This window comes from Onychostruthus taczanowskii, unplaced genomic scaffold, assembly GCF_017590055.1.
Source record: "Onychostruthus taczanowskii isolate IOZ18803 unplaced genomic scaffold, ASM1759005v1 scaffold7, whole genome shotgun sequence".
NCBI classification, from domain to species: Eukaryota; Metazoa; Chordata; class Aves; order Passeriformes; family Passeridae; genus Onychostruthus; species Onychostruthus taczanowskii.
Genome location: NW_024504786.1, coordinates 7,819,080 through 7,845,001, shown reverse-complemented (window position 1 = coordinate 7,845,001; position 25,922 = coordinate 7,819,080). Strand labels below are relative to the sequence as shown.

Genomic DNA, 25,922 nt, shown 5'->3' with positions numbered 1-25,922 from the left:
GGAGTCCATAGACTTATTTTCTTCAAGGCTTCCTTCAGTTTGCAAATGGCATCTGTACAATTCCTGTCCAAGCCCTCCCAACATACATGGATCTCAATTTTCCTAGATTTTAATATTTGTTTTAAGTTCAAGACAGAGTACAGAGAGATCTTCAGAATTCTTCCTAACAGGGTTGTGAGAGACAGCCTTTAGAAAACATAGCCTAATCTTGTACTGCAGACCCATAGCTGTTGTTTCTTACTGAAACATTTGCCATTTCAACGTGCCATGTGTGCAAATGTTTTGTTTCTAGGAGGTGATTGTGCTACACTTCTCAAGAACATTGGTGCCCTACCCGTTGATATGGCAAGGATGTATTTTGCTGAGACTGTTCTGGCACTGGAGTACCTACACAATTATGGGATTGTTCACCGTGACCTAAAACCTGATAAGTAAGTCTTTGGGCCCTCAGAGGGAACAGAGCCAGTCCTTCAGGGGCTTTCTCTGTAGGTAACAGGACATGGGGGCTGGAGACAGCATTGATCTTCAACAGCATCTGGCATGAAGGAGGTTTTATGGAGTCTCTTGCTACTGATGTAGAAGCAGATAGGCACTGAGAAAGGGTGGGAAGAATGTCTTCAGGTATATTATCGCAAAGATGTTGCTACACTGATGGTGTTTTGGCAGAAGGTAGTCCCACTCCTGGCTGCCTTGTCTGCTCTGTGATATTTGGCTGCATAGGAGGTTTTTTCCAGGTGCTTAATGGGGATGTAACACTGAGATTGTCTTTCGCATTATCTTGTGTTCTTTTTGTTTGAAATTGCTTTTGAGAAACAATTAAATGAATGTTGTGTTATTTTACTTCTCTTTCTTTTAGTCTCCTGATAACTTCAATGGGTCACATTAAACTAACAGACTTTGGGCTGTCCAAAATTGGGTTAATGAGTCTTACAACTAATCTTTATGAGGGCCACATTGAGAAGGATACCAGGGAATTCCTGGACAAGCAGGTAAGCTGAAAAAATTTGTCGGTTGATGTGGGATCAGATGCAGCATTCTGTCATGGGATAGAATCAAAGTTAATAGCACTCCTTCTCTGCCTTGATGCTGTGCTGTGCACTATAAAATGGGAGGAAAAGATACAAGTCCATTCTCATGTTTGTACATAAATTGACGTAGTTTGTTATTTCAGCTTCTTGTTTTGGAGTCATGCACTTCAGCTCTTAGTTTAGGATGCTGAAAGGGTGGCCCAGGCAGCAGTGCAGGTGTAAACAGAAACGGGTTTAGGGATGTAACATGGATTTTGCAGAAGGTTGTTCCACGATCTCCCCCTTCTGGTGCTTAGAAAGTTCATGGCAAGTTTCTATATGCTTCTTGTAATTTTGTCTAACGGCTTAAACATTGATTTTTATCCCCATGATATTTACTGAGGGTCATTTTTCTCCTTAGCCTTCATTTTGCTAGGCTTAACCAGCTAAGTTCTTGTAGCTAACAAGATAGATTTTCCTTTGATGAATGAATAGCTCTTGCATGTAACTCTTTCTGTTTGAGTTGATATTTTCTGTACATGGTTGTTCTGGAGGCAGGCTCGCCAGTGCCTTGTATAATGGGATTAAAAAATGCTTCTCTCTTCTGAAAATACCTAGGATCACAGCTGAATTTTTCAGCTGAATTTTTATTTGTGCCAAGTGTTGATTCATAATTATCCTGTGGTGTTGTCTTCCTGTTGTCTTCTGAGTAAGGATGCTTTTTCTAACAGAACTCTCCTAGGTCATTAGATCTTGTACTTTACAGTGGTACATTTTTTACAACTATTTTGTTATTGTTGTTGCTGCTTCTAAGCCCCAGGCAATTTAGATCTTCCAAGGTAATTTCCTTAGCCATTGTCCATGCCAGCTGTACCTCCCAAGATTAAGGCTGAAGTGTGTAATCATGCTGGGCTGCTAATTCTGCATCTGTGAAACTAAATTCAGTTAGCACAGGGATGTGAGAGGTTTGTCAAAACTCAGTTCCTGATAGCTGTAGCTGTGCCAGCAGACATCCATCAAGCTGTCAGACCTAAACACACAGAATATGCATTTTTCCCATATGCTTTCCTGTGCATGCACCAAAGAACTACTCAGCTGGCATGTCCACACTAGGAACATTTAATTTCATGTGATGTTATTTCTGTGCAGGTAATGTCTTCTTCAAATATAGACTCTTGCTCCATGGAAGTAGTTCACAGCATGAAGTGGTTAGTGGCAAAAAAAAAGCTCTGAAGGGAGGAATAAAAGAAAGAAAGGAAAAAAAAGACAAAATAAGCTTTGACATGCATTTGGCAATTTGTAAATTTATGCTTTCTTGCCTGTTTCTCTTGAGGTGTGTGGGACTCCAGAGTACATTGCACCAGAAGTGATCCTGCGCCAGGGCTATGGGAAGCCTGTGGATTGGTGGGCCATGGGCATCATCCTCTACGAGTTCCTGGTCGGCTGCGTTCCTTTCTTTGGGGACACACCTGAAGAGCTGTTTGGACAAGTGATCAGTGGTAAGCTTCTGCTCTGGCTCTGCAGGGGCTTTAAAATGCGCTGTGAAAATATTGAGGGTCCAGAGTTTAGTCAGAAAGGAGTGGGTATAAAATAATGGGGTTTAATTTTAGTGTTTCTAAATTTCTGTGTCAAAGCAGCTTCCATCTGATTTCAGCTATGGAAAATTGTGTTGCTTAACATCTTCCTAAATAGTTCTCTCATGGTGTGGGAGTCATACAAATCCTTGTGGGATTGATGAAAAATTTTTGGGGATTTTTCTGTTCTGTCTTTTAACTTAAATGATGGAGAATTTGAAAGGAGTAGCCACCAACTGGTCTAATTCAGGCTGATTTTGGTTATTGTTTTTGTAGGTCCAAATGCTAGTCAGTTAGTAATTTTTTGTAAGTGAAATGAAAGGAAATTCTGAGCACAATGCATTGAAGTTGTTGTACTCAGTACCTTCACATCTTGTGGCTTTTTAAACCTTTCTCATGCTTGGAGTTGGACAGACAATTGCTTTGTGTTCACTCAGTGAATATTCCAGTGAAATAATTTTCTATTGGGAATGCTTTCTGAAGCAGTAAATTTTTAACACACTTGGCAGATGTCCTTTGTAAGAAGAAAATTTCATCAAAGCACTAAATATGATGCATGAAATTGTTACCTGTGAATTGTTCTCTCTGTTCCAAGTATAACGACTCTGGAATGTGCAGGCAGGAGATACAGCCACAGTATTGTCACTGCCTTTGTTTATGGATTGTCGTGGAAGTCCCATTTCATACTTTATTAATAGAGTCCTTAAAGGTTTTTTTTTGTCTCCACAAGCACTGCTTAGATTGACAGCAGCTTTAGCTGATGCTGAATTTTATGCATTTTGAAAAATGTCAATGCCTGAATTATATTAAGCTGCTGAATTCAAGGTATTTATGCTTCTGGGGCAGTTCTCAACGCTGCACTTTGAGGTGTAGCAGTATGAATGGTTATTCAAATTAGCTGGGAAGCTGGTAGAAAATGTCAAGTCTCTTTTTGTCCCCAGATGAAATTGCCTGGCCAGAAGGAGATGATGCACTGCCCCCAGATGCCCAGGACCTCATTTCTAAGCTTCTTCGCCAAAATCCTCTGGAAAGAATGGGAACAGGTAAGAGCCTTGTGCACAGGAGAACACTGCCCAGAAGCAGGGGATGAAGCTACCTGGCCAGTGATGCACACCCACTCGTGTTGAGGAATGCTCATCTAGAACTGGGGAGCAGTTTGTACTGGATTCAGTGTGGGGGAGCTCTGGGAATTAGTGTCACATGTCCGTGAGCCAGGCAGATATTACTGTCCTGTCTGGGAAACAGGAAAGGGGCACTGTCAGCTTGGCAACAGCACTTCTCTGATTTGTGCTGTTCCATTGTAGGCTTGAGGGTTGTGTCTCCATTTGAACAGTGTCTAATCAGATTTCTTTGAAGTTCTCTTTGAGTAGAAGCTTAATCCCTGCCACAGATGTGAATTCCTGGGTGTAATAAAGTAAATGAAATTGTTCCCATTCCTGGAGGCCTGTAGTGTAGAATTCTCCAAACATACAGCAAAGTCTGATAATCTTTTTGGCAAAGTCAGATATGTCTGTCAGTCTTTCTGCATCATAATGTCAGATTGGAAGTTTTACAAGCCAACACTTCTCATTTCCTCATAGTAAATAATCGTAAATGATCTCTAGCTACACTCTTGTTTTAAAGTAATTTGTGCAACACTGTGGCTTCACATGACAGCTCATCTTTCATTGATTTGATTAGTTTAATTTAATTTGGGATTTTCAATTCAAAACTACACTTTAAGGTTAAAAAAAAAAAAGCTTAGAGATAAATATATAACAATTCCAAAAGGTACATGTATTCAGCAGACTTAGCACATGTGCACACAAGGGTGATGAATAGATCATGAATTAATAATGATATCAGATGGTTTTCACATGTTCTTCTCTACTTAAAATCCATGTACTTGAAAGATGTTGCTATCATGGAAAAGATGTAGAGTTTCTAGCCTTATGAAAGGAGTTGATGGACTGATTTTTTTTGATTTCTTGTATACCTGTAGTGCTGAGACTGCTGTTTCACTTGGCATATTGTAGTGCCACTGGCACTCAGCAAACCTTTTATCTCTTTTCCTCTGCTCTTATCTTTTCTAAAAAGATGGTAGCATCTGCAATGAATATTAATTTCATTTGAAAAAAAATGCATAAATGGGTAGACAGATAGTCTTTACTTTTTCCTTCTGGGTACCCAAGCTTCTGAGCTTAATAACAATAGATACTAATTCAGGAAGATAGGTGAGCCCTGTCTTGTTCTGGGCACATGAATGAGTTTATTCACAACAGTGGAGTTGTGAGTTGTCACTCACATTCTAAGTGCCTCTCAGAGTTTGCTGACTTTATTCAGTTATGGACAAGATGGTGTTTAGAGTTTGAAAATTTTAAATTAAGGTGTTCTTAATCTTGCAACTCGCTGTGCAGTGCAACAGCAGATGCTGTCTTCCAGCCTCTGTGTTGTTGCTAAGCAGGAAGAGGAGGTGGGAAGGAGGAAACCTTGTTCAGGTTCTATCCTGCATGACCACTTTGGTTAAAGGGTAAGGTGTTTCTCAAAATTCCTGGAAAATGTGTGTCTTAGAAATACTTGAGTACATTCTCTTAGGCTCTTGATATTTTTGGGGTTTGTTTTTCATGTTATGCAAATGCTGAAAGAAATACTCTGCAATAAAAGGTGCTTATTTCAGGTAGTGCCTTTGAAGTGAAGCAGCATCGGTTCTTTAAAGATCTGGACTGGAATGGATTACTCCGGCAGAAAGCTGAATTCATCCCACAGCTGGAATCTGAGGATGACACAAGCTATTTTGACAGTAAGACTCGAGATTTGGCCTAAACAGCATCATATTTCTTGTGCATATTTCATTTTTGAAATTGTTAGAGATAAGTCGTTTTAGAAATTGAATAAAACGCTTGATGGGAATTGCTTTAAAAAGTTTCTGTGGAATGCCAAGGAAGGTTTCTTTGAAGGCAAATTAATTTTAAATGAAAAAATGTTGCTGCTGGAGTCAGTTGGCCTTTCACTGGTGCCTGCGGTCCTGCCAGCCATGGGCCTGCAGCGAGAGGTGCTGCCATTGTCATGCTGGGTTCATTAAACTTCTTCCAAAGCATTTGGTAAATCCAAATTCCTTGAGTTTTTGAGCAACGTGATCTTTCCCTAGTGACTGTTTTCAGCCAATAAATGTTTTTAAAAAAAACCCAAAACAAACCCTAGACCTTGAAGACAAGTATGTGGGGAAAATTCTTAAGAGATTTGAAGTAATTTGAATTATTTTCGCTGCAAGTGTATAGCTTTATTTTAATATTACTAGCTCTAATGAGATATGAAGTATCTGTCTGGTGTGTATAAATGTCTGGGAACTGCCATGCTATCACTGCTGTGTAAGATTCCTGGTATTTCAAGATAAGCACCAGACAGAGTCAGTGCTCTTGGGAAAGAAGGGAGGAGCGTCACAGGAGGGATGGAGAGATTTCTGTTCCCAGAACCTCTGCTCCCTAACTTTTCTCATTTGACTTGGGGAGCTGAGCAGGTGGAAGGGGCTTGGTTAGGGTGAGATCTTTCCCCCTCTCCAGCTGCAGAACAGGATACTGGCTGTTTCAGTTCCCTGAGATATGGAAATTTCTTCTCTGCATCAATGGAATCTCTCCCATCTTGGCCTGGTTGAATCTGTGAAGCACACTTTTGCTCTGCTCCTGTTTTGCTGAGAGTGAAAGAAGGGAGAGAGGAGCTGCCTCCAGCCCCTTGGCTCTCACACTGCCTAAGCAGTGATTCCATTTAGATAATGCTCTTCCAGTTTGGGAAAGGGGCTTTTAGGCTGGGGCTTGTTTGGAGAGGTAGGATTGGCAGAGAAAGATGGATTGAGAAATCTCTGCCTGGTTGCTGCAGAGAGCAGCTGGAGTCAAGCTGTGCAGAGGGGGCAGAGATGGGATTTCTACATGTATTGAGGTTGGACTGGTACAACATACGTGGAGAAACTGGTGTGGTGGGCTGTCCTCACCACTACTGCACTTACAGGAAGGGGCAGCTTTGGTCACTGAGTTGGGTCAGCGACTGGCAGAGGCCCAGTGCAGCATCCATGGGCAGATCCTGGTGGATAAAAGCAAAACCACTGGGTCTGTCAAGTCAGAACCATGGGAAACTCCCCACTGCCCTGGCACTCTCGGTGTCAGGGTGACCTTGATGTGAGTCCTTTATAAAGGCTGGAATTCTCACATCAGGAAGTATCTCACATAGACACTGATAGGAGTTGGTGTTGCTGTTATAAACCGTAATGCAGAAAATGTTAGAATTTTTAAAAGTAGCTTTCTAGCTGATGTGGTGCAGCAAATTTGGCTCAGTGTAGTTATCAGCTTTCTGTAGCCAAACTTATTAGTGCCTGCCCCACAAAATCCAGTGTGGCTGGCTTGGAAATCCAGTGCTGCAAATCTCAAAGCACAAAATCTCTTTGGAAGAAGTTTTTGCATTAAAAATAGCTTTGCATATTGGCTGCTTGCCCATTTTCTTTCACAAAATCTAATCCTTTTCCTAGTTGCAAGAGGAAAAAGAGGAGATTTTCTTTTGGGGTAAATATTTTTATTTTTCTTAAGTAGGCTTGTATGTATGTATGTATGCAGGACAGACTGTGTAATCAAAAAGCTGTTTATTGGAAAGTTGGACAGTGAATTGTTTCCATGTTTCCTTCCACGTGATTGTTTGCTGTAGGAAAGAAATATCCCTGCCATGAAGGGTCTGCAGGATTAGACACCTTTTGAGTATCAGCTGCTTCCAGAATGGAATACAGCTGACAGAATAAGATAAATTAAGTGCCAAGGAGATATTCTTCATTGGCAATTGCACGGGATGAGCAAAAACTGGCTGGGTATGTTTCAGAATTAAGGGAAATACCCTGCATGGTGTATAAACATTCCAAGCTCTTTAAGCAGACCCGTAGCAATGCTTGAGATGTGAGTTGCCAACACTCCCCACACTGATGCAAGTGCCATGTCCTGTTCCCAGCCCGTTCAGAACGGTACCAGCACCTGGATTCAGAAGAAGAGGAGGACACTAATGATGATGATCATGTGGAAATTCGGCAGTTTTCCTCGTGCTCGCCCAGGTTCAGCAAGGTAGGGACATGCTAACTTGATGAAAGAAAACAGTCTAGAGAGGAGCAAGGTTTCTTTGCTTTGTATAGGGCAGATTTTAATCATGTGGATGCTCTGTGGGATCTCAGGGTGCGTAGAGTTCACTGAGGAAAGAAAACACTGCACGAGTTGTTTATTCTGTGGTAGTTTGTGGCCTGTTGGAAGGTGACTACCAGAATAACTGGAGAATGACATTTTATATTTCTTAATGTTTCACCAATATGCAGGGCACTGTGTAGTTCTATTCTGCATCTGATACAGTCTGATGTTTTTACCAATGACCTGGATGCTGGCGTAGGGAATATCCAAAACTTACTTGCTTTGAGCAGTGTCATTCTGAAAGGACCTTCCATGGGTGACAAAATGGTTTTGGGAAGAAAATCTATTCTGACATTTGGAATAATGGTTTCAAATCAAAGGGGTAAGAACATCAGTGAGGTTTACATCACTCATTGTCTCAAATACAGCCTGAGGAGCAAAAAGCAAGGTTACAATTTCAAAGAGAAGGGTCTCAGCACATAGTCGTTCACGAGTTAGATGTGCCAAATTATGGAAGCAATAATTTTCCATACTGGGCTTACCAGTAGGAAGGCAATAGCTGGGGTATTCTGGTCTGTACTGGGCAATGTTCTTGAAAATGAACATGAACTATTAAAAGGGAGTTCAGAGGAATGCAGGAAGAATGACCTGAGTTCTACAAAACATAAAACCTCTGGTGTTTTCAAATACATAACTAGAAGGAAAGGACTACATTGATCTTCCTGATAAAATATAATATATTTGGGGGGGGGCAGAAGGGAGAAGAAATGCTGTTTTGAGGCAGCCACTTCATTAATTGTATTTCCCGCTTAGTAAGATGGGAGAAGGAATTTTACTTAGGAGCTCTGAATGGTATTTTGGTTTTTCACAGCAGTTCCTCCAGTTTTCCACTGCTGAAGTCAGTTTTTAAGGACCAGTTTGTTCTTTGTCCTCAACCAGGCTGCAGTGGTTTAAATAACAGTTACTCTTAATTTAATGGAGTTGCTCCTGATTTGCATCACTAAAAGTATGTTTAAAATTGGACCTGAGGATTAGTTGGTGTTTTGAAAAAGTTCTCATGAGTACGTAAGAGTTTCTTTTCTCTGCCTTTTCTCACCGTGAGTATTACTCATTTGTTAGACTGAAGCTTTTCTTTAGGGTTCAATGTTTTTGCCACAAAGAGAGAAAGTTCACTTTTAATGAATTTATTTTAAGACCTGGAAAATTATACAGCATTTGTAATGTGGGAGGCATAAAAGGCTCATTATATTTTGAAATTCTTGTCTGACAATTCAGCCATATGATTTATTAATAGTTATCTTGTTGATGCTCTGAATTTTTAATAACATTATTTTCATTAATCTCTTCTTATGTAAATTAGGTCCACAGTCAAGTGTAGTTTTAAAAGGATGGATTTTTTTGCTTAATCATTTAATTATTTAAAGACGGCTGTAAAACCAAGAAAGGCACTTTCATTAAGCTGTCAGCATTATAGTAGATTCCTTGAGGAGGGCAGGACTTTTTTGTTCTGAAATAAGCTTGGGGCAATGCTGATAGACTGATAATGAAATGGGGTCATGAGCATGATGCCTATCACTGAAGTGAATTTGTGCAGTAAGATTTCAAGATCCAGATGCCAGCCCTCAAGAGTTGTGCAGCTGTCTTTAGCAATAGCTCCTCTTGGATTTGAGAATAGTTAAAACCAAAAATCAAAGTAATTTCATGAAGTTTGTCAGTATTTCTGTTTTATTTTCAAAGGAGAGGCATTGGGTGCTGTTGTAGAAAAGAATTTTAGTGTTTCTGAGGCTGGGCCTTTTTCCTTTCCTCCCTGGCGCACCTTGAGCGTGTCACACCCGCACTGTGTTCCTTGGTCAAAGAACATTCCCAAGTTCAGGCTTTCGGGAGGGAATTTCAAGAGGAGATTTTTCCCCTTGCTCAGAAAAGGCCCCTGGGTTGGTTTTCCCTGCTCAGAAGGATCTTTTGCTGCACGCAGGTGTACAGCAGCATGGAACGACTTTCCATCCACGAGGAGAGGAAGACTCCCCCACCAACCAAGCGGAGCCTGAGCGAGGAGAAGGACGATCGGCTGGACAGCCTGGGGGGCTTGAAGAGCCGCGACCGCAGCTGGGTCATTGGGTCTCCTGAAATGTGAGTTCTGTGCAACTGAGTCTTCTGTTCTCCCACAGCAGCTAAAAAACACCCCCCAAAACTTTCTATGACCAATGTTTAGTGAGGAGAGCTTCTAATGTTGTATTTCTACAAGAAGGGTTGAATAGCTAAAAGTGAATGTGTAGAACCTATACAGTCCTTAAATGTATCTAGTTAAGTACTGACATCTTCTAAATCACTAGCAAATACTTTTAATGAATTTAAAGGTGTTCTAACCTTAAGGGCAAATTTTGTATGTTACGTCAGACATGTACCCACATCAGTTTTTTTCTTAAATTAATGCAAATTCTGGTATCGCCAGACTTTGACCTTTTGTTACAAAGTAGAGAAATCATTAGGAAAGTTCAAAGTCTCAAAAGTTCAGAATATGCCCAAAAAATCTTGTGCTCTAATAAAAAATGTCAGTAAAATATATGAATACCCACAATTTGGATACCTGCCATGTTTCTGGCATTACTGAAAACTTACTGTATAAAAGGGATGTCTCTCATTTTGTGCAACCCCTGTAAAACCCTTGCACTAATGTTTGGCATTAGAGAGAGCATAAAATGTGGCTCTGACCTAGTCTGTATGACGCCCTTAAAAATGTTTTACAGATTGCACTCATAGCTGAGGTGCACTTCATTTTGCATTAGGCCTTCCTGGCTTCTAATTTAGAGCAACTCGAAAGAAAAATTCAACTAATTCCAAAAGGATCATGGAGGATTATTTGCATTTTGCAACTGTGATTTTAAAAAAAATAATATTTAATACCACGTTCATTGTACTGTATTTTTCTTTGGGTTTATCCCTTCCTATCCTAGAAGCCTAACAGTTGGAAATCTAAACTCAGGCGATCCCCCAAGCCTTTGTTGTTTTAACTCCCAGTGTTGTAGCTTGGCCACCAGACTTCACCTTACACTGGTTTCAGTCGCGTTGAGTTGTGTCTGTGCACCGTTTTCACCCTTCCAAGTTGATCTTGGCCCAACTCACCTGGGGCCCTGTCTGGTTGTGCCCGCAGCCTGCGCAAGCGCCTGTCCATGTCCGAGTCCTCGCACACGGAGAGCGACTCCAGCCCGCCGCTGACGGTGCGGCGCCGCTGCTCGGGGCTCCTGGACATGCCGCGCTTCGCCATCTCCGCCGAGGACGAGGGGGCCGCCCTCAAACGGCCCCAGTCCGAGGGGATGCTCCTGTCCACGGTGCAGGCGCGGGAGGGGCTGCCCCTGCCCATCCCAGAACAGCCTGTGGAGCACGAGCTGCAGCTGGAAGGGGATGCTGGAGCCACCACGCCCTCCACGGCCGCCGGCAGCGCCTCAGCGCTGACAGGTACGTGCTTGGTGTGGGGGTGTCCTGCTCCCCAAGGAGGCCGTGTTACCTTGCAGAGATGAGCTCTGTAAAACTGGCTCTGGGTGTCAGGGGATGTGAGTGCCTCACGCTAAGCAGATCTTGCTAAAAAAACACTTTTAGTGTAGTTTTTGTGGATGTGCTTGCCTTTGAAATAGTGCCAGTGGTTTCATCTCCTCAAAATTGCATCTTAGATTTCAGTTCTGTCGCTTCAAATTGATTTAGGTCTTCTCATGCTTGAGATTCATTTGATCTATGCCTACTTACAACCACTGGGTGCCTACCTGAGACAGCATTAATTTAAGCATTAGTCAGAACAGATCACTGCTGAGTTGGAGCTGGAGAACGTGGGTGTCAGCCATTCCAACAGATCCCTGCTTCCTGGGGTTTCGCTTATCCCAAGAGTTTGGAGAGACTTGAAATGTGCTGGGGAAGTGGGGCTTGTGTCAGGGACATGCTACTTATTTTAACAGCCAAATCCACCGAAATTCATCCAGTTGTAGTCTCAGAAAAGTGCAGCCTAAATTCAGTAGAGTGGCTTTTAGAAGTCAGTGTTTGATTTCTCAGCAACTTTGACTGTCCTGGGGTTTTCCCCCAGCTCTGGCCTGAGCTGAACCTTCCTATGGTGGTGCCCTGGGCTGCTGTGGTGCAGGACTGAGCTCTGGATGCTGGAGTGTTCCCAGCTCCTGCCCCTTCCAGGGCATTGGGAAGCCAAGGGGGTGAAGCTGCCTGTTCTGAGAACAGAGGAGGCCAGAGCTGGGAACTGCTGCAAAGTAGTAAGGAGGGGGAAAGAAAGGAAGTTTGGAACAATGGAAGAAAGAGGGGAAGTTGAAATGGAGGTTGGCAAAAGAAAATTTGAGAAAGAAGGCATAATTAGGGGGAGGACTAGATTGTAGTGTTGAATAACAAGGACTAACTGGGTAAGAAAATAAGAAACAAGTTGCTGGGACAAACTGGGAGCAAGCAGGCAAAGCAATTGTGGTGCACTGAGAATGGAGAGGAAAGGGGTACTGAGGAAGTAGTCAGAATGGCAGCAAGAATGGACAAGGTGGAGGGCACTGGGCAGATGTGATGGGGGACTGATAGCAGAAGGTGGAAATGCCCTAGAAGAAATTTGCCTCCAGAGTAAAGCAAAAGATTCCTACATCTTATTACTCCTCTTCTGCAATCCAATCTGTGAAATTCCTTCAAAATTTGAAATTCCCATTCCCCTTCATTGCCCATGCTCCCTGAAGAGACCTGGTGCTGCCATCATATGAAGAAGAGGTACAAGGGTAAAGGAAGGAAGCTGCCTCATACTTGTTTGGCATAGGTGCCATAAGTGAAACCTTGGGCTCTCAGTTTCATGCTAAGAGCCTAGAAACATGCTGTTAAAAATGGCAACAACACTTCCATTGCTAATTTGAGTATCTGCAATGTGGGATTGGCAAAAATGAAGTTCTCCTGGGCAGTCTGCTCCCCTGAGCTCAATACATTAGAGCAGTCTTTGATCTAGTGCATGGAATCCAGGGATACCAGTGCTTCAGTGTCCCCAGGTCAGAGGCTTGAAAGGAGTTTAATTCCTGTCACTGCCTCAGACTGCTCCTCTAATTTATATGGCACCTTTTCCCATGCAGCCTCTGAATTCGGTTTCCTCACTGTCTGGAAGCCTGATTTGGAACTCTGTGCCTCTTAAATGTTGAACAAGCATCTGGTCCTGAGGTCTATGGGAATAGTGTTTCGGATTTTTATTTTCATGATACTTCCATATTCACTTAGTATGCAGAGCAGTGCTGCCCACTTAAATAACGATGATCAATGTTTTGTTCTGTCCTCATTGTTCAAAATGTGGCCCTTAGGCTTTATTTATTGCATGCTGCTTAAAATTTGCTTTTGAAGACAGAATGATTAATTTCCCTTGTGGAGTTGCTGTGATGCTCACCACTTTCATTTCTAAGCACCTTGTAAATTCTAATTACTGTATTTTCACAGTGCCCCTTTAAGGTATCACATGGGGGACTGAGGCACTGGCCTTGAGAACAGGACCCCCAACCCCCAGCATCTGCTGTTGTTACATGCCCAGTCTGATCTTCAAGATTACTTTGCATTTTATATATAATTGTAGCAGGTTAAGCAATTCAAGACTAAATTGCAGTGGTGCACAGAAGGGGGCAAATTAACGTTGTCTTTGCAATGCACATTTTTACTTTCCCTGACTTGAGTACCTTAGTATTCTCTTAAAGTGGATTTTTTATGTGCAGCTCCAGTAGAACCTGGATCTTCTATTACCGGCAGTTTTAACTTAAAGATTGACAGTTCTTGCTGGTTGTAAAAATGCAGCACTTTCTGTAAACCCATTTTCATCTGTGAACGATCCCATTGAAATGGTGTGGAGAAGTGCACCATGGCTTTAGGATTCATGGAACTGCCACTGAGCAATGTGATTTCATTAGCGAGCTTTTCCACAGAATAGAAGCTGCTAATTTTCTGTGTTCGGAATAACAACCTTTCTGTAAATAAAAATTCAAGCCCTGGGGTTTCTTCTTAGGAAAATTTACTCTTGGACTTCATGTAAACATGACTTTGATTTAATGTATTTTGCCTGTAGGGGAATAGACTGTTAGGAATTCCCTGTGGTTCTAATCTGTTTTAATTTAAACTGTAGCTGGGAGCACTGCAGATTTCTCTGATCCACGAGCTCGCAGTAATAGCAATGAAGGCCCAGACTTTACCACTCCAAAAGCCATCAGCGATTTGGCAGTGCGGCGGGCACGACACAGGTTGCTCTCTGGGGAATCAGGGGAGAAACGCACCTCGAGACCTGTCAATAAAGTGATTAAATCAGCATCCGCTACTGCCTTGTCTCTCCTGATTCCCTCAGGTAAGAAATGCCTTGAGTGAGGCATTGTCAGAATCTGCAAGCACTAAACAAAAGGTCTGCAGACAGATCCTCCCCCTTCGCTCTCCTGAAATAATGCCTTGGCTGGCAGGAGGGGAGAGAGCTAACTTTTACAATCGGTTTAATATTTCCTGCTCGCAGGTTGATGAGCACTGCTGTGCCACAGACAGCAGCGCTGTGCGTGTGGTCTGACTGCAGCTTCTGCCAAAGGCAGCTGGGCCCTGTTCTTCCCTTGGTTTTGTTCAAATTGACTCCTAGCTGGTCTCTAGACAATGGTGCAGCATGGAGGTATAGAGACACAAAATTATTTTAACCCTCAAGGTGCTGGTTTTTGGGGTCTCATGCTAACTGCAGCGCTGTTTGGGAATGAAATGTGTCTGGTGCATTTATGCGCTGGGAAGTTTCAGGAACGATAACTTGGTTGAGATTGAGTGCTCAAGAACTGAACAGTGTAAGTAACTCACTAAGTCAATGCTGAACTGCTCACCTTCTTGGCCCAGCTCTATCTACAAGCAAAACCAGACCTTTGCAATTCCCAATGCCAGGTGATAACTCCTAGAGAGCAGCTCAGCCATTCTGAGCTGTGACAGACTGGTTCAGCAGAAGGAGTTTCTCCTCACAGGAATTTTGTCCCTTTCCAGAGGATAAGACCATGCTGCATTTCCAGGGCTGTGCCTGTTCCTGCCTGGATGGGAGCAGGGAATGCAGCTGGGCCATGAGCAATGCCCACCTGTTCCTCCCAGCAGTGAGCTGGAGGCAGGAATGCACCTGCTCTTGGCAGCCTTGTGGTGATGCACATCACATTTCTTGTGCTTTGGGCGTTGGTTGCTTTTTGAACTACCAACTCCCTCATGAAAACCTCTGAAATGTGTATTTAATCACCCAGCAAAGGTTTCTCCAGAGCTGCTCTCATCTGCCATGTAAATATGTGCTGGGCGATTCAGCAGGTGTTTCTTAATGGATTAGAGATTACCTTCTACAGCTGCATTTAGTATTCCTGCTCTTTGGGTTGATTTTACTGATGTTGACCAGCTTCACTTTAAAATGAGAGTTTTGTATTTGCTTTTTACTTTAAAAAGTGGATGTTGTTCCACCAGCAAGCAGAGTCAGGTAGTTTATCTGACAGCCCAGCCCATGGCTTTTCACTTGGGAAACTCAATCAAAAGTAACTTGTGATGTTGCTTTTCAGTAACAAAGGCCCTGCAGTAGCTAATATTTTAGATATTTTTGCCCCTGTGAATTTAAAACACTACCAAAACTGCTTAGACATAGTTGTTGTCTGATCACCTGCTCATTCCTTTTGTGTTAATACTAACTGATTTGGATTTATCTCAGCACCAGTGTGTAACTTGCACCAAGATCTAGAGACATCTGATCTTCTGGAGGAGGATAATACCTGATAACCTGGAAATGGGGTGTTGCAGGATTGTGCCTAGAGAAAATGCTCATGATGAGTTGTAAATCCTGGAAAGAGAAGTAGAGAACACTGTGACCCAACCATAATTCTGTATGACCAGTGCACTAAATGTACACCTCCAAATGTGCCTTTTTGGACACTGCTGTTTGTACTACAAGGCCTGAATTAGTTGAAGCTGCAGACAGACCCAGCTCTGGTGAAGGCCACCAGCTTTAAGACCATTAGAAGATACAGTTTCATAGCTGCTCTCTAACAAGAATTTTTCTCTCTTTCCGAGGCCTGTTTTCCTAATTTTTGCCCACCTTTATGTCATCACTGTAGATCACCACACGTGTTCTCCATTGGCCAGTCCAATGTCACCTCATTCTCTCTCCTCCAACCCATCTTCGAGGGACTCCTCACCCAGCCGCGACTTTTCTCCTGCTATCGCAAACCTGAAACCACCAATCATCATCCATCGGGCTGGGAAGAAATACGGTTTCACTCTGCGCGCCATTCGCGTCTATATGGGTGACAGTGATATCTACACTGTGCATCACATGGTCTGGGTAGGTCTCTGCTTTTCTGCAAACAGGACCCTCGGGGCCACAAATGCATCTAGCCAGGGGTGCGGGGTTTAGCTCTAGAGATTATGTTTTGCCACCTTGTTTTCTCTCTCCTTAATCGCACCCAAAGTTGTCTTTTTGGTGGGGGGAGCCCTAGATAAATAAATAAATAAATAAATAAATAAATAGCAGCACTTTGGGTTTTCCAATAGTTTTCAAGCCCATCACAGAACCACAGCAAACTTTCTTTCCTTCTTTTCTCCCTGGTTACATGAATCCACCTTCTTTCACCTGCAGCATATCCTTCAAAGCATGTTTCTGTGTACATACCCTCTTTCTCTTTATTGGGGTTGTTGCATGAGGGCCCATTATAGCTAATTTATTCAGGCTTGTGTTAGTGATTATAACCTGCTTATGATCAGTTCAGTCTGCTGGGGTTTTCCAAGCAGTCGCTTAGAATTGATTACAAGCCTTAAAGCATCACTGCTGCTATGCTGATTGCTGATTTGCTGATCTTGGCTTAGTCGTGAGCTGTGCTAAAAGGTCTGGTTTCCATGTCTGTATTGCTTCCTTCCCACTGCTGCTGGTACTTGATCTCTGTGTTCCTTTTGTGTCAGTCTAGATGACTTCTAGGAATGATCCATTCCCTGAAGCAGTGTTGTTAGGATTGTGTAGGTAGGGAGAATGCAGTCAGGGTAAAGGTGATTCATTCTTTCCCTTGCACTTGTGTGTTCATTAGATAATATGGACTTCACACCCTTTGGTCCTTATTTAACACTCATTCTGAGAGAAATAATCTGAAACTGGATTTTTGCCTTGCCCCTCCCTTGCTTTTCTTGAACAATGCTGAGTATACCAAGATACTCATTTGGAATCTTTCCTGGCTAGAGAGAGAGATGTGCATTCTCCTGCACATCTGGCTCCTCATGGTGAAGGAGGAGGTTTACATTCCTGACCAGGGACTGGGGAATGGCAGTGTGTTCACAGGGGAAAATCTGGCATTGGATAGGTTAATAAAGGATGGAAAGTAGAAAAAGAAACTCTGTTTGGGATGAGATGCAATATAGGCACCTTAAACACATGGCAGAGTCTTCCTTAAAAGTCTGTTGGCCACCTTAGGTTCCAGCATGTACATGGAAGGATGCTGGATTTGGGATGGCAAAGAAATTGAAAGAGGCTGAATGTTTGTCTGGAAATCAAGAGTATCTGGGTAACATTCCTGAGTGCTGTAAAATTTTTGGAAGTGTGTTAAGCCCTTTGCTTTGGGAAGAGCTGGTCTCTCGATCAGCTTAACCATCCTGTCTGCCTTGGATTGGGATAAGACAGGGATGCTGGGGAGGAGTGGAAGAGCGCAGGGTTTTGTGCTTGGCCGTGCCAGGGGTGATTTCTTTCCCCCTTCTCAGAAGCAGCTGGCTCTGGCTGTGGCAGGAGGTGACACAGATGGGCTTTGAGACCCATCTGGGCCAGTGGCCTTGCCCATTCCCCTTCTCAAAGCAGTCACCCCTTGTTGTTGGCAGCACGTGGAGGAAGGGGGTCCGGCCAACGAAGCAGGTCTGCGGGAAGGGGACCTGATCACCCACGTCAACGGGGAGCCGGTGCACGGGCTGGTGCACACCGAAGTGGTGGAGCTGATTCTGAAGGTAGGGGCTCAGCACTGGTGCATTTTGGAAAACATGAGCAGCTTGTTTAAAATGTATGTAATTGGCATTGTCTGAAATTCAAGTGTGCACACAGCACCTGGTGGTATTTAAGAGCAGCTTGGTGTTGAAATTATCCAGTTAAATGACTTGTGTTTGATACCTCTCTGAGCAGAATCCATTTACAGAAAAAAACCCCAAAGTTCTGGACTGTTCCAAGAGGCAGACGTCTTTGGGATTGCAAATAGAGGAGCAGTCAGGATTATTATTTTTTTAACATGAGTGAGACAAGCCATGCTCTGTGTTGCAGCTTCATCATGATAGATGCCTGATATGCTCACATCTGCCATCAGTCAGAGCACTGGGAATAGGATTGGTGACAGAATATCACTTTGTTCAAGTTTCCAAGTATTACAAGTATTAAATTGAGTCATTTGGGATCTCAATGGGAGAGGTCAGATGCTGTGTTCTGCCTGCTCTGGGAAGCTTTACCTACCAGCTGGGGTCTGAGCTAATCATTTGTGAAAGCCTGACTAACGAGGGCTCTCTCTCTGCAATTCCTTAATAAATGATAGGTGGAAATGCTGAGGGGAAAAATGGAGTTTGACAAAGGATTACAAAATGGCAGGCAGCAATAAACTAGCAGCCTATCTGCTTTGCCTGCAGATCTGCTTCAAATAACCATGTTTTAAGCAATGTCTCTTTGTCTTGTGTCTGACAGAGTGGAAATAAAGTGTCCATCTCCACTACACCATTTGAGAACACATCCATCAAAGTTGGTCCAGCTCGAAAAGCCAGCTACAAATCCAAGATGGCTCGTAGGAACAAGAAGAGCAAAACAAAGGATGGTCAGGAAAGGTTTGTTTTGATGTTTCTCTGTTAAAATTAAAGGGTAACCAAGATAATGTAAGAGGTCCTTAGAGAGATCTTGTCAAATCCATTTGCAGATAATATATATTAGCAGGTATGTCCTTTAGTTCTTCCTTTCTTCCTTTTTTTTCTCTTTTACTGTGACAAAAAATTGACTGAAATATGCTAGTAAAGGTAAATAAATCATTTGGGCTTGTAAACACCTTTTGAATGCTCTTCCCCAGTAAGAAGAAGAGTTCTCTGTTGAGGAAGATCACTAAACAAGCATCACTGCTTCACACCAGCCGGAGTTTGTCGTCCCTGAACCGGTCTCTGTCATCTGGAGAAAGCGTGCCTGGCTCTCCAACTCACAACCTGTCTCCTCGGTCACCAACCCAGAGCTACAGATCCACTCCAGAGTCTGTACACTCAGGTAAAATAAAGAGACATGAAACAAAATAAAGCTAAGCCAAAAAATCCAGTCAAACAAGAAAGGAAAATATTGCAGGAGACTTTTGCTGATTGATTAATTTTGAAATAAAATACACAGCAGCAGGTAGTAGGTCTCTTTGTGAAGCAAATGACAGCGGTGATGTTGATTACTTTAAGGATGGATGTGTTCTTGTTCATTGATTCATTTCAAAATGGAAATCCATACATCCTTTTAAGAATGCACTTGCTGTACTACAGCATCCTTCCACTTTGATGAAAATGTGTGTTGTAAGTCGAAATCTTTTCATAGCAGTTTGACACATTTTCTGTGTTCAGAGAAAAGAAATCAAAACAGTGTGGCAAAGTCATATTTGAAAATTGAATCAGCTGCTGGAATAAAGAGATTTGCATCCAGAGAATAGCAATGAAACACGTGGTTTGTCTGATCAAAGGGGTTTTTTTCCAGAAAAGTGTTCTCATAGCTGAGTGTTCCTTACTGTGGTCTGGTGTTGGGTGCTAATGATGTGAATTTCCATCAGAAGCCTGGCAATGTTGCCTTCAATATCACTACTGTGCTTTGGAGTAACATGGCATTATGTCTTGACTGATTTTCAATAACTTATTTTAATGGCCAAATATGTATTAATCTTCTTGGTATTTTTTTCTTTTTTTGTTTTTTCCTTTTAAGTTGGCGGCAATTCTTCTCAGAGCAGCTCTCCCAGTTCCAGTGTTCCCAATTCTCCAGCCAGCTCTGGACACATCCGACCCAGTTCCCTGCATGGCCTAGCACCAAAGCTCCAGAGGCAGTACAGATCTCCGAGGCGTAAATCTGCAGGAAACATCCCTCTGTCCCCGCTGGCTCACACTCCATCACCAACCCCGCAGTCCACGTCACCGCAGCGCTCCCCATCTCCTTTGCCAGGACACTCGATTGGCAGCTCCAGTATTATCCAGTCTTTCCCAGTAAAACTACACTCCTCTCCACCACTGGTGAGACAAATTTCACGCCCCAAAAGTGCCGAGCCCCCTCGGTCTCCTTTGCTGAAGAGAGTGCAGTCGGCCGAGAAACTGGCTGCCTCTCTGTCCTCCTCTGAGAAGAAGCTGGGCTCCTCACGGAAGCACAGCTTGGATATCTCCCACTCTGAGTTCAAGAAGGAGATGTTACAGCGGGATCCCAGCCTCCAGAGCCTCCAGGAATCTGCCAACGAAACGACAGGCGGCAAACTCGGGCTGGCGGAAAAAGGGATGCTGCAGAAGCCGGGCTCACGGAAGCTGGGCGCCATTCGGCAGGACAGGGTGGAGAGGAGGGAGTCCCTGCAAAAGCAGGAGGCCATCAGGGAAGTAGATTCTTCTGAAGATGAAACAGATGATGGTTCGGAAGATAGTCAGGATGGGAGAAGGCTGGACAAGCCCCGTGGCAGTGGAGACCAAGGCTCAGATTCTTTTAATGAGGATAGTAAGTTTTCATCTAAATTGGAAAGCAAGGATAGTATTGAAGATGATGCCTTTCTTCCTGAAGATCCAAAAGGTACAGAAGATTTGCAGAAGGGAAATACTCAACAAGCAAAGCCTGTTTCAGAGCCACTGCAAATTAGTGTGCACCCCTCCCCACCTGAGCTCCCCTCAAGAACTTCTCCAGAAAAACTAGCTAATTCAGAAAAGCCATTCCTAAAATCAGAAACAACTGCAAAGGAGCATAAATTGCCAGAAAACAAAACTTTGGAGTGTTTTGGTCCAAAAGACAGGTCTTCTGAAGCAATCAAAGATCTTGGGAGAACTCCAGGTACTCAAAAACCAGTAGAACATATGCAGTGCCCGTCTATCAAACTCCTGGAACTTGAAGAAGGTGATTCTTCTGGGGCCTCCTGTGGTAAACTTGACTTGAAAGAGCCTGTGCTAACAGAAAGCAGTCCGAAAAAACAGGATTCCCAACCTCTGCTGGCACTTTCCTCATGGTGCCCAGCAAACACGAGCACTCCTGTCGCGGTGAGCCCCCCAGACCGCGGTGAGAAGGGTCACCATGAGACACCTCAGCCTGTGGAACAGCACAGCTCCTCATTTCTGTCTCCTGGGAGCACCAGTGAAACGTCCCAAAGAAGTCCAAGCCCTGACAAGCAGCAGCCCAGCTCATCCCAGGCAGAGGGTGCTTTAACCTCCAGCAAAACCAGCCCAGCAGGACCCATGTCCTCCCCGCTCCTCATCCCCGGTGCCATCGAGCGCGCGCTCTCCGTGTCCCAGTTGGTGCCCCTGGCCCAGAGCGTGTTGGGCCCTTTGAAGCTCAGTATGTCTGGGTCTGGAGAGGTGGAAACGAGGAAGGATTTGGGTGCTTCCTCTAAAGAGGAGAGAGATTTGAAACAAAAAAGGCAGGAAATTTCACAAGTAGGAGAATGTCAAGAGAAAGCCAAACCCTCTAGCACAGATGGTCTGACCACGAGGAGTGGGTCCTGTGCAGAGTCCTTACACCCAGCAAAGCCCTGGGAGGCAGTGTGTCCCGTGGGGACCAAAAAGGAGGCAACATGTCCTGTGGTGGTCAAAAAGGAGGCACTTTTTTGCAGTGCTAAAGCATCTGAGGCATTGGCAGGGAGCTGCAAAATCACTCAGTCAAAAGAGCTGTCTCATGCTCTTGGACAAGCAGCTCTGAGAGCGTCTCCTCTGCCAGATGGCAGCACGAGGCCCTGTAAAGAAGGGACTCTGGCACAAGCAAAAAGCAAAGAGGTTGGAAATCAGTTAAAAATACAAGACTTTCCCCTGTCACATGATGATGCTGTAAAGAAAACATAGCAGCATCGCTGGTACTCATGGACTGGAGTGTTCTACATTCAAAATAGAGACTGCATGTTTGAATTTTGTAATATACACTAATATAAAATAGAACTTGTGTACATCTATTTTTGGGAGGGTTTTTTTTCATACTGTTTTTTGTGTTTTTTCATCCTTGCTATTCTATTTTTGTACACAGTAGTGCTTGCTGTTTGAGGTCTCTTTAGAACAGGGTATCTTTAAAGCAGGGCTTAAGAAACAGTTTGGTTTCATTCTTTTTCCCTTCCATGCCTTTTATTTTGCCTGAGTTTAGGGCCTGATGTGCTCTTCCCTCTAATTCTGCATTTATTTGAGATCCCAAAAGTTCTGTGTGCAAAAAAGGCAGCTTGTTTTTAAATTTCTGCTTTTCAGCATTTTCTTTGAAATTCCATTGAAATTCACAAATGTCAAGTTTTTGCTCCAGTTTTACAATCTGATGTCCCTTGACAAGAATAAGAACCTACCTTCTTGTCTGCAAGTTATCCTGAAACTACAGACCCTCTTTGGTGCAAGTAAAACCTCTTTGTCACCATGTGTCTTCACAGTCCTGTGTCCTTAGAGGATGTGGAGACAAAGGACTTGGCTGGAGAGACTGGACAGAGAGAGAGATCCCTGTCTTCTCTTTAGAACAAGTCAGAGTATTTCTCAATGGAATTATCAGAAAGAGAAATCTCCAATCCATAAGCTGGCTTTTTTGGGGATTGTTTTTACTTATCTGTATGGGACACATGGCAACTTTTCCCTCTGTTTTTAAAATTTTAGTGATGTTTTATCTTCCTTTCTCTGGCTTCAATTCATAACTTGCCCTGCCTCAGAGTATGTGACCCCAGGAAAGGGGTGCCTGTAGGTTGGTTTTAAAGTAGAAAAATTTGTAGTTGCATATTCTCCAGTGTGTCTGGCAAAGTTATCTCAATGAAAAACGACCTTTGGAGACTTTTCCTTCTCTTGGTGAGTCTAAATAGGTAGGGATTTTAAAGTGTCCCTTAACATTTCTGAATTGGGGCTTGGGAAACTTGCTGAGTTTTCTGAATCTGCCCGTTTTAAAAACAAACCTATGAAGAGTTCAGACTCCTCGAGTTCTGTGGTCAAGCTGCAAGCAGACTTCAAAACATGTGTGATATTTTCAGATTTCAGCTTTAATAGCTAGATCATTTCCACTGCTGAGGTCACTTTGCATTAAAAGCTTACTGTTTGCTCCTAGGTTTAGACATCGCTTTGCTCTAAGTGTGACCGACTCCGGGTGACAGTGCTCCTTGCTGAGGATTAGACCAATAATAATAAATGTGTCGAGTGGTGATACCTGTAGCACTGTAAGCCATTTCTTCATCCAGTTAAAGATTCCTCTCAATGAACACTCCCATCATTTGTCCCAGATTGTGCTCAGCTTGTATCCTTGTCTTGTCTGAGTGGATCTCCCTGCGGATCACCCGTGAGGGATAGTTCCCTGCTCACTGGCTTACTCTGTTAGAAGCAGAATGACTGTGCAACAGTACTCCGGGCTAAAACCCATCTCTGTTGGTCTGATTTCCTTACACTGCTGCTTCCTTCACTGTCTTGGCTTTCTCTGAACTTGAAGTTTTGATTCGCTTCCCCTGAATGCAAATATGTTTATTATATAGGAATATATTTTCTCCATCTCTTTCAATCTGATTTTGGTACAACCCACAACTCAAAAAAATCTCTGGAATCTCACCCTGTTTCTTTCTGTGTAGCAGTTGATTCTCCCCATTATATACTTGATTTTGGCTGCTTGGATTTCATTTCTGGACCAAGTTTTGGTTTGGTTTGAGCTTTCTTTTTAACATGTTTAAATGAGTGTTGACTCCGTGTGTCAGTGTGAACATGTATGGTGTTGCTACTACACTAACCAAAGCCTCAGTGCTCCCAGGTAACACCTTAACAAACCTGGTTGTGGTGGTATTGAGAGCAGAGCCTGCTGTGCTGCCTCTCTGCTCTTTTCCCTGGAATTCATAGGCTGCTCATGTACACTTGGTTTGCAATTACAAACCACAGTATTTCCACAGCCTTGTCAGGGTCCTGGGTGTCTCCAGCCTCTCCAAGTGCTCTTGGTGGTAAGCATCATTCAGTGCTGATTTAGAGCAGTAGCAAGTAAGGAACAGACTTGGCAGGATCTGGTACTTGCCTGGCTGGTTTTCTCCCTAATGGGTTGATCTGTTAAAAAACTGTTGAAAAACAGTGCAGGATATTATGGCATGGACAGGAATAGTGAAAAGTGGATTTGGCATCCTGAGTCTGTGGTAATTACAAAGACAAGCCTCCTTGACAAGCTGCTCTCCTGAGAGCACCTGACCTTGGCGAGATGGAAGTGTCTGTGTAAATTAAGGAGTTGTGTGAGGACGTGGTCTGACCTGGCTGTTCCCTGGGTGGCAGGTCCCCCTTTTCCTTCTGCGTTTAAAAAACCTGAGGAGAAGACCGAGCACTGTTCGTAGGAGGAGAGCACGGGGTGTGAGCCAGGCTGGGTAACCTGGTTCATCCCCCAGGGGCACAGGTGGGACCCTGGGACGGTGCCAGCTCTAAGCTGCTGACTCCCTGCCTTTGCAGCCACTGCTTCCCATGCTGAAGTGCAGAATTATCCTTTCCTAGGCATAAAAGGAGGAGTGAAAACCATTGCTATGTCACAGCTTTTGCTGCTTTTGCCTGTGTTGGCCAAAGAAAAGGTGAGGTATGTGTTTCGTTGCCTCTTTTGTAGCTATGGTACAGAGAGTGGCCAGTGCAATTGAAAATCCCTGGGTTTTGGAAGCCAAAGCCAAACAGCGTTGCCAGGAAAGCATTCTAGTGAAGCCCTGTATCCCTGCTCTTTGTCAGTCCTGCAGTTTCCCTCAGTGTGCCAGGTGCTCCATCATCCCTGCTCTACCTGCTGTCAAATTTACGTGGCGCACTTTAGCAAAAGGTTTGGGCAAAAAGACTTTATTAAATTTTAATAATAAGCCAGGTAGATACATCAAGACTTATTCCTTGCTCTGCTATAAATTCCTTAAATACCTTCTCAAAAAAAATCTTACAAAATGTGTTGGGAAGGAAGGGGAAGCTGGAAGGGCTGTGTCTGAGGGGCACGAGTGTGTTTCCAGTGCCGCCTCGGACCCGCGGTGCCCGGGCGGCCCAGCCCGCACAGCCCTTGGTCTCCGTGGGTAACCCCGAGTCAGGCAGGCCCAGGGTGGGTCACGAGTGTGAGGTGTGTGTTTGGTGAATGAGCCGTGCATGTCACCATCCAGATATGCTGCTTTCCTGCTTTGTTTCCCTCTTCCCTTCTGTCAGCTTGGATGTGTCTCCTGCTCCTCACCGTGCTGGGATGGCAGCACTCAGCTGGTTCGGCCTCTGCAGCTCCTCTCTGCTCCTGCATCCAGCTGCTGCATCCCTGCCCCGTGCCTCAGTGTTATCTTCCCCTTTGTCTCTTACTGTTGCAAACTAAGAGAAATGGATGATATTTATTGTAAATATTAGACTTTAGCGTTGTACTGGCCACTCCTGGGTCTGAATGTTGGAGGCCTTTGGCTGCTGCTGTACTAAAGAGCGCTTGTGGGGGAAGGGTAGGAGTGACCTGTGGGTTTGTTTGCCACACTTGCATTAAGGTGTGATTTGGAGTATTTTTTTTGTTTTGTTTTGTTTTTCTTCCGAAGAGGGGAGGATAAAGTCTTTCTCTGGTTTTCTCTTACTGGATGTGAAGGATAATTCTGTACTTCTAGTAGAAGATTTGACAGAAGTGTGTGTTTACGTTGTGTTCGATTACCATATCCAGGTGGCTGTGAGAGCACCTCCTGCGCTGGGCTCTGCCAAGCCGTGTCACTCAGCACTTAGCTAGATAAGAGAAAGTGTGGAATTTCTGTGTTTTTAGAAACTTGAACAATTGCCACATAATAGCGGTGCAATAATTTTTATTCATGTTGTACCTGCATGTCGATGTTCAAATCCTCCTCCAAAATAAATAATTTTTTTTTTTTTTACATAAATCCAAACTCGTGTTTGTCTCTTGGTTGGTCTCCCCTCAGTTTCTCGTAGCGCTGGGGGTGGCTGTGCTCCCAACCTGCCTGCTCAACCAGCTGCTTGATGGGGCAGAAAATGGCCTGTGGAGTGTCTGGGTACAGGAGTAACTCTGCCAGGCTGTTTGGGATTTTCTGCTCCACAGGCCAGGTGTGTGGCTAAGCCAAAGCTTTCCACTCTGAAAC

The 25,922-nt window shown here is 43.7% G+C and overlaps 1 protein-coding gene across 9 annotated transcripts in view; it reads left to right on the top strand.

Annotated features, from left to right (window-relative positions):
• Window positions 1-25,699, top strand: part of MAST2 (microtubule associated serine/threonine kinase 2) — a 189,122-nt gene extending 163,423 nt beyond the window's left edge. For all 9 annotated transcript variants that reach the window (XM_041421480.1, XM_041421478.1, XM_041421477.1 and 6 more), the window contains 14 exons: window positions 293-431; window positions 857-989; window positions 2,341-2,506; window positions 3,523-3,624; window positions 5,238-5,360; window positions 7,544-7,653; window positions 9,683-9,837; window positions 10,859-11,163; window positions 13,826-14,041; window positions 15,798-16,024; window positions 17,539-17,661; window positions 18,380-18,516; window positions 18,753-18,940; window positions 19,628-25,699. In XM_041421480.1, the coding sequence (XP_041277414.1) occupies window positions 293-431; window positions 857-989; window positions 2,341-2,506; window positions 3,523-3,624; window positions 5,238-5,360; window positions 7,544-7,653; window positions 9,683-9,837; window positions 10,859-11,163; window positions 13,826-14,041; window positions 15,798-16,024; window positions 17,539-17,661; window positions 18,380-18,516; window positions 18,753-18,940; window positions 19,628-21,720 (4,217 nt within the window). In that variant the 3' untranslated portion in view covers window positions 21,721-25,699. The remainder of the gene's footprint in view (window positions 1-292; window positions 432-856; window positions 990-2,340; window positions 2,507-3,522; window positions 3,625-5,237; window positions 5,361-7,543; window positions 7,654-9,682; window positions 9,838-10,858; window positions 11,164-13,825; window positions 14,042-15,797; window positions 16,025-17,538; window positions 17,662-18,379; window positions 18,517-18,752; window positions 18,941-19,627) is intronic.
• Window positions 25,700-25,922: the final 223 nt, after the last annotated feature.